The 8,033-nt window shown below is 35.7% G+C and overlaps 2 protein-coding genes across 4 annotated transcripts; both read left to right on the top strand.

Moving 5' to 3' along the window:
• The first annotated feature begins 1,218 nt into the window (after positions 1-1,218).
• Positions 1,219-2,708, top strand: hoxd13a (homeobox D13a). The gene is given in 2 exon segments (XM_019109364.2): positions 1,219-1,921; positions 2,330-2,708. Coding segments are annotated over 2 exon segments (783 nt in total). The 5' UTR covers positions 1,219-1,368; the 3' UTR covers positions 2,560-2,708.
• Positions 2,709-5,506: 2,798 nt separating this feature from the next.
• On the top strand, positions 5,507-7,818 carry LOC109095887 (homeobox protein Hox-D12a). Of its 3 annotated transcripts, none has more exons than XM_042730735.1 (3): positions 5,507-6,561; positions 6,949-6,971; positions 7,244-7,818. In XM_042730735.1, the coding sequence occupies exons 1-3, from the start codon at positions 6,000-6,002 to the stop codon at positions 7,379-7,381; spliced, it is 723 nt and encodes a 240-aa protein (XP_042586669.1). In that variant the 5' UTR covers positions 5,507-5,999; the 3' UTR covers positions 7,382-7,818. The 3 variants fall into 3 exon arrangements, with proteins under 3 accessions (XP_042586669.1, XP_042586670.1, XP_042586668.1); XM_042730736.1 differs by having other exon boundaries at positions 5,508-6,561; positions 7,065-7,377; XM_042730734.1 differs by having other exon boundaries at positions 5,533-6,561; positions 6,949-7,377.
• The last annotated feature ends 215 nt before the right edge of the window (positions 7,819-8,033 follow it).

Raw genomic sequence — 8,033 nt, 5'->3', positions numbered from 1 at the left:
TTATGGTTTTAGTGTGGATCCCGTTATTCTATATACAGTTTAAGCGAATTTAATGTTTATAATTAAAGTTATAGTTCAATCTTTTAGAACTGTGATTTTGACGATTTGCTTTACGACACGAAGTAGGGACACACAGTTAATGGCACAGTTACCATTAAAAAGTACAGTAAACACACTTTTAAACAAATAAAATCCACCTGTGAAACAGAAACCCTACCTTAATTATATAAAACCATACCTTTGCAAAAATATATCTACAAATTAATGTAAATTGTCTCATTTTCGTTTACAATAATAACATTAATTGCGTTTCCATGTAATTTTTCAGTTGTTTAGGAAACGGCATCACTTGAGTGTCGGACATTCATAGTGGGAGAATTATCCGATTTGAATGAACGCGGCAATCGCCGGGTACTTTATGGCATTGTGAAAGGCATGTTAGTTTTACTGCTTTCTGTGGAATGTCAACAAACTACAGGCTTCTTGTTAGGGCACTACAGAGAAAAAAAACTGCAGGTTGTCTGGTTTCGTCTCTCATTGTGTGCTTTTGAGGGCTCACAGGTATTAAGGAATAGGGCCTACATGCGCACAAAATCCCAAAAGCGATTGTAGATCTCAAAGTTTTCAGGAGTATTAGAATGCTAAAGTGCATCATAAGCAGACAAACTCCTAACCACAAAATTACACTTAGCCTACTCTTACTTTTAATATATTCTTTATACAGACTTGTTCAATTCAATTCAATAAATTTGCTGTCGTGCATGGAAATCAGTTATGTGTTGCGCAACACAATTGTCTTTACATGCATTTTCACAACATCGTCTTCCTCTATGACGCTGTTATGACCATCATTAACAATGAACAAAGAGTAGGCTGCTGAAGGCAAAGGCAACTTCTCCTCCGTAATACTTTCCAGAACCCTGTCTATGTATATCTGGATCTTGGAGCCCTGGCTAATATATATATATATATATATTATATATATGCAGGTCTAATATGAGACATTTCCACTGCTGTGCTGCCTAAGCTATACAAGCTTTGATTGTGATTTAATAGTTTTAAAATATACCAAATAAATAGTTGTACCATGTTTAGTCCCTTGATTAAACTGCCTTAAACTAGGTTCACGCAAAGTCAAGTGAAAACTACACTGTGGTGTTGTCCAAATTCAGCTTAACTGTTTGCATGTCACATGGTGACAACTATCCAATCAGGTAACAGGTTATCTGACCTACGTAATTAGTCCGGAAAGTAAACATAAAAGCTATTTATAAATGGAGATTGTTCTCTGTGCACAGTTTTCTTGGTTTGAGCTCATAAAATACTATGTGTTAAATTACAAAGCATATACAGTGTGTGCAAGTAAATATGGAAGCAAGGGGGTTAAATGAGGAGTTCAGAAATGTTTACCCGTATGCCTTTGGGGCGCACTCAAGCCGGTCTGTGTCAGAAACACCAATGCTCTCCTCGGCGGAACGACCGACTGCGACAAGCGCTGAGTCTCTCACTCCTTACGTTTCTTTTCCAGCCAACATCGGCACTAGCTCCTCGGTCACTTTTGGATGTCGTTTCGGAAATAGTTGTTATGGTTGCAAAGTTCCACAGAACGCCGTGTTTCCGTCTAGTGTTGTAAATCAAAATGCGAATGGACAGTCTGCCAGTAAACCCGTGGACTATAGTGATTGCTGGCTTAAGGAGTTCGCTTTTTACCAAAGTTACACAGGTTCCTACTCAAGAGGCCACCCTGCCTATATTGATTTACCTGTAGTTCATAGGACAATGACCGGAGATTCCAGACATGAGACTTGTTTGACAATGGAAGGCCACCAGCCGTGGAACCCTTAAAACAACCGAAGTCCCAAACATCATCACACAAAAGACCAGACGCAGAGCCCGCATTTCTGGAAGCCATCATTAACAGGTAAGACTTGTGAGATCTGCTCAGTGAATCACTCCTCGCCTCTTTTCATTAGTTTTTGACACCGCCTTATTAAATCACATGATCATGTCCGTATTAAAGCAATTAAATGAATTCTTAAAATAAATAAAATGCACGGGGTAAGTACGCCGAAATTAATCAGGACAAAAAATAAAAACGTTCCCTGTTAAGTAAATAGAGTTCCTTTGAACATGACTTTCTTTGGATGGAAATTTACAAGACGCCATTATTTTGATTTTACATTAATGTTTGCATTTAGATTATTGGAAGGTGTTTCTTTAAAAGGCCGCGTTAAGGTAAACTGCAATAAATGTTACATCATTGTTAATCTTGGAATACTGAAAAGAACAAAAGACAGGCCTGTGATTATAATGATTTGTATTTCCTCAGAGGGGAGAGCGGTTTCATTCTGTCAGCGCGGGAGAAAGAAGCGGGTTCCTTACACAAAGCTGCAGCTGAAAGAGCTCGAGCGGGAGTACACCAATACTAAGTTCATTACAAAGGAGAAGAGACGGCGGATCGCTTTTTCTACAAACCTGTCTGAGAGACAAGTAACTATATGGTTTCAAAACCGTCGAGTAAAGGATAAGAAGAGACCTGAAATCTGCAAAGAATTTTAAACCCGTAAAGGTTCATTCGTGCATATGCTGAAGAGTTTAGCTCTTTGTTCTTTTTTTCATTAACAAGGGCGATAGCCTATATTATGTTATTATTTAAAGCGTTGGATGTATTCATACCCAGTCGTAGTTTACTCAGATAAACTGGGTTTTCCCCCAGTTGTTTATATATTTAAGTATTGTTTAATAATTATATATATATATATATATATATATATATATATATATATATATATATATATATATATATATATTTAAGTATTGTTTAATAATCTTCATTAGTTATTTCTACAACATAAGCCAGGCCACTGATCTTTTATTTCAGTCAATATGTTATGTTTTGCTTTTCGTTTCATGTGAGTGCAGTACCTAGTCATGTTCAGTTTTATCGACGGATCTGTAACATTGAAGCTAATAAAAAAAGAAAAGAAAGAACGAAGAAGAATTTAAGAAATCCGAACGACTAAAAATGATTTGTTTTAAACCGTAAGACTGTGGCTGGTTTCCCCTAAGCACCAAGTAAAACGTTAATAGCGTGAAAAATTGGAGTCGTTCAATAATTTTGTATTTCTGATTACTTTTGCATTTATCATAGAGTTATTAAAGTGTTTTATTTTATTTATTGCCATTGTAAAGCTACTGAATGAATGAATGTATGATGCATTTATATAGCGCTTTATTGCTGTACACCTCAAGCGCTTTACAAACATGTACACTATTCAACTGCTTGAATTTAATGTTTAACAGTAATAGACACACGCTTTTTTGTAGCTTTACTTTGAGATACATAAATGAATCTCAGTAGAGGATTGATATTCATAATAGTACGGATTCGAAAACTGTTTAGGCCTGCAACGGTCTGTAAATGTATTTTAAACATGAATAAATGGGAACTCATAGGGTAAAATGTAAGCTATGCCTCAGATTTCCTCGAAATCGCTTTGGATAAAAGCGACAGCTTTTTTCCAAATGTGAATTAATTAGTAAGCCTATATGTAGGCTAAAGCACACTATCATTGCGTAAGCGTGATAAATGTGAAGAGTAAAGTATTAGTTACAATAGCATATTTAAGTGCGATATCCATGCACAGTTATTATTTTGCTAAATAGGCCCACAAATAATTGTTTTAGTGTTTGACTGATTATTTAAAGGTTCATTAAATCTTTGAAAAGCAAAAAAAAAATACAGGAGAAAAATCTACACAACACAAGCTTTATTGTTTTCTTTCCAGTTGGATTTCATTTTTTAAAACATGAACATATTTTGAAACTGGGTCTTCTCACTGAACTTGAGACGCATTGTCAGACTAGACCTTGACTTCAAGAGGTCTCGTGAATAAAACTTGCCACCAATTCATGAAGCTGTATCGCCACCTACCGGTTAGCGTGTGCCTTGCATTAAGATCAAATACATTTTTGTATAAAAAAATAAACCATTCTGAAAAATCATTCAGAAGCTCTGATCATTTATTAGGGAACATGTTCCATGCATGGCGCTGTAAGTTATAAATAAATATGTAATATACGGTGGCAAATGAAAAAAAAAAAACCTGTAATGTAGAGTTAAAAAGTTATATTAAGTTATATTTGTTGGTCAGAAAATACTTCCCCCAAGGGTGGGGACTCTCCTGGCAACTCGTAGCTGTTTTACGTTTTGCAGAATTGCTGGCAAATTCATGCGAGGGTTTAACAACGGCAGTAAACGGTATCATTTTAAAGAATATGTTTATAGTTCTCTGTCACGCTGTTTTCAGCTTTTATAAGCGACGCTTTTCATCAAATTTTCTGTCTGGTTGTTTGGGACAAATTATAAATGAAATTTAGACTATATAACAAACGGTTTACTGCGGCTTTTAAATGCACTTGGACTTGTTTTTGGTAAATCCGCGTCTGGACTTTGACCTTGAACTATACTGATGTACCATATCATTTTCATGTACACATTTTTGTTTTAAGGTTGAACAAGTGATTCTGGACTTCAGTGTTGTCAGTACGCAACAGAATGTGAATTTCTAAAGCAATCCGATTTTAAAGGTTTTCTTGAATTTACTGGACCCGTAAAATGTGGGCGGTTGTACTGTCTCCACTCTTTCCGGAAATGGCCTGTTTACAATAGTCATTTTGCCTGCACGTGCGTGTATGTGCACATTCTTTAAACCGTGTTTTGAATCATCTGGACAAATATTTGAAGGTAGGATAAAATAAAACTTGCATATCCTTCATTGTCAATTTTGAGAGACAGATTACAAAGAGAATCCGATATCTAAAGTATTGTTTAATTTCTTGCACCGATAGCTCGGAATCTCAAGACAGCCGACTTAAATGTTTATGTAAGATAGCCTATTATAAAGAACTGACAGTGTTAGGCTTTTCTTTCTTTTCTATTCTATTTTTTTTATTATTATTTATTTTTTATTTATTGTTTTTACTTTCCGTATTTGCTTTTACAATACATATTTCATAAACGTAGTGAATAATGCGTTACCTAAACCTTATTTTACAGTATATAGAAACATTCATAGATTTAAATGAATTAATCGAATTAAGATATCAGCCACTCGGTAACGAAATGTTTAAAAATATGGATTTTTTTTTTTTTTTTTTTCAGGCATTGGAAAATTTTCACATTTGGGATTTATTTTTCATTTATTTATTTTTTATTGCATAATACTCTATCAAAAGTGTAAACAGGCAATTGCACATTGCACATGGTTAAACCCTTAACCATGTGTTTGTGAGCTTTTTTTCAAACCCGTTTATATATAAAACCCGAACGCAGCTCTTTTGCCTATGTAGCCAAACCAGCTGTAATGCATTACTTATATATATATATATATATATATATATATATATATATATATATATATATATATATATATATAGATAGATAGATAGATAGATAGATAGATAGATAGATAGATTAGACATAGATATAGATATTTAAAACACACACACACCATCCAAATGCAAGTTTGCCCCCAAACAAGCCATAGGCACACCAGTAATCTTACTTTCTGTGGCCTATAGCATTCATTGTTAATAAACGCTATCATTTTGTACATTGTAGATTTACTGACAGAGTTAGGATTTTTTTATTTTCTATTATTTTTTTTTATTATTTTGCGTATTTGCTTGTACAATACATATTTTACAAAAAAAGTGAATCATGCGTTACCTAAACCTCTATTACTATGAAAATTCATAGATTTAAATAAATGGACAAGAAATTGATTTGTGATGTCTGCAAATGCTGTTTACTATTTTATATGCTTTTTATGCAATGCCTATTTCTGACTGCAGCACGACCGTCACATGGGCGTGGCCAAACATTTTGCTTTGCATAACACGTGATGGTGCATTAACAAATCAACAATTACCTTGCTAGTATTCTTTAGGGGTAACTAAAAACGGTTTTAAGAAGCGTTCGGGCAAGCTCGTCAGAAATGTGCGAGCACAATCTTCTAAGTTCTGGGTATGTTGCTCCCCTTTTGAATTTTCACTCTTCCGACTCCCTGTACCTCCAAAACTTGCGAGGCAATGGAGTCCATCTATCTGGGCTTCCGCAGATGTCCTATAGTAGAAGAGAGGTGTGCTCGCTCCCGTGGACTTCTCCAAATTCGTGCACTACACCGGCCCAGAGCCGCGCCTACAGTGGCTACTCTCAGCCGTTCTTCGGCAATTCAGCCGCTGTGAGCGCTAGCCTCAACACTCACAAAAAGGGCTCACTGGAGGAATCCGGGAGGTACTACTTCCAAGATGTCAGCCACAAATCAGAGGAGCCTGGACGACCTAATGCAGCTTACGCTAGTGAACAGAGACTCACTACTGACTCCGCCAGCAATGAAGTTTCAAACTCGGAAAGGCGACAGCAGAACAGGGTTGCACAGAATGAACTTCACTTCATTGAGCAGCCAGTGACTGATGCTTCAAAGCAGTCTGTCAACTCCATCGCTCAATTTCAACCATCGCTGAACACCCCGACTGTTAGATCAGCCTTCTCCGATGGTACGCAACTTCTTCCTTGACCCTTCCGTCATAGACACCAACGCTGTGCCTAAATGTCATTCTTGATTTCAGTGGATTTTACTCCGTAGTCTTTGTATGTGTGATGTTATAAAACCGTTTGCTTTGTTCAGTTATAGGCAAGTTATTTCAGCCATTGAGTTTGCCACGCCTAACTATTCAACACTATAGTTTGTTTTCAGACAGGGAAATAAAGACAGAAAAAACACTAAATACGCATGCTCCACGATATAGTAAAAATGACAGAGGAGTTGTCGTTGTGTTTTTAAGGGTTAACATGAAGATGCTAATTCAGTGGTTTGCCAGAATGATGAGAAGTATGAATGGTTCATTCATTTTTTTTTCTCTCTCTCTCTCTCTCTTTCCCAGGACTGCCGTGGTGTCCCTCACAGGTGAGATCAAGAAAAAAGAGGAAACCTTACACGAAGCCACAGTTAGCCGAACTGGAGAACGAATTCATGATGAATGAATTTATAAACCGACAGAAACGAAAGGAGCTTTCGGACAGATTGGAACTGAGTGATCAGCAAGTGAAAATCTGGTTTCAGAACCGCAGGATGAAGAAAAAAAGACTTATGATGCGCGAGCATACCTTCACTGTTTACTGATTTTTCTTTTATTTCTTTCTTTTTAAATAATAATAATCTAGGATTTGTTTTTTTAGGTGATGACATCATTCGTACAGGTGACTTTTATGACGGAGATGCAAGTCCACCAAACCCCTCTATCTGGAAACATCATCTCCCGAACACCCATGAAATGTAATTTAATATTAAAGCTGAATAGGCTATTGAATAATTAAAGCTAATATATATATATATATATATATATATATATATAGTTCATATTTATTAGCCAAGAAGTCGCTGCATTTGTATGTGGCTGATGTATGTTTTTGGTGGAAAAACGTTAGCTTGCTATATATAGTCTAAAAAGAATGCTTTGTAGCTTAAAAGCGCAGCAAAATCTAGAGTAGGAACGTCATGTGTCTATTGGGTTCATAACATACATTCTGGCGTCATTTAAAAGTACAATGGGCAGCTAACATAGCTAACTGAATGGAGTCAATAAACTGTCAGACATTCCAACCTTTATTCATATTGTTAATACATCATTTGTATCTTCCGATCAAAAAAAAAAAAAAAATGTAAGTTTTGTTGTATTTTAACCAAAAGTGTTACGTGTAATATTTATTAAGTGTTCTGTAAATTCTGCATTATATTAAACTTCTGCTTCTTGTGCGATGTTTGTCTGGTTTAATTCGATGGGTGATTCTAGAATGCTCTACTAAAAAGCAGTGGTGCCTCTAGTCCAAGCTCAAGTTCGTTTATGTTAATACACAAACTCCGGTGTGCGAATTTCTTTATTCTATGAATCTCTATAATTTTATATTTTCTGAAATTTTATCGAATAGAATTAAACTGAACTTTAACGAGCTAAGTGCTGTAACCAAG

This window comes from Cyprinus carpio, chromosome B9 (genome assembly GCF_018340385.1).
Source record: "Cyprinus carpio isolate SPL01 chromosome B9, ASM1834038v1, whole genome shotgun sequence".
Classification (NCBI taxonomy): Eukaryota; Metazoa; Chordata; class Actinopteri; order Cypriniformes; family Cyprinidae; genus Cyprinus; species Cyprinus carpio.
This window is presented reverse-complemented; position numbering and strand designations above follow the sequence as displayed.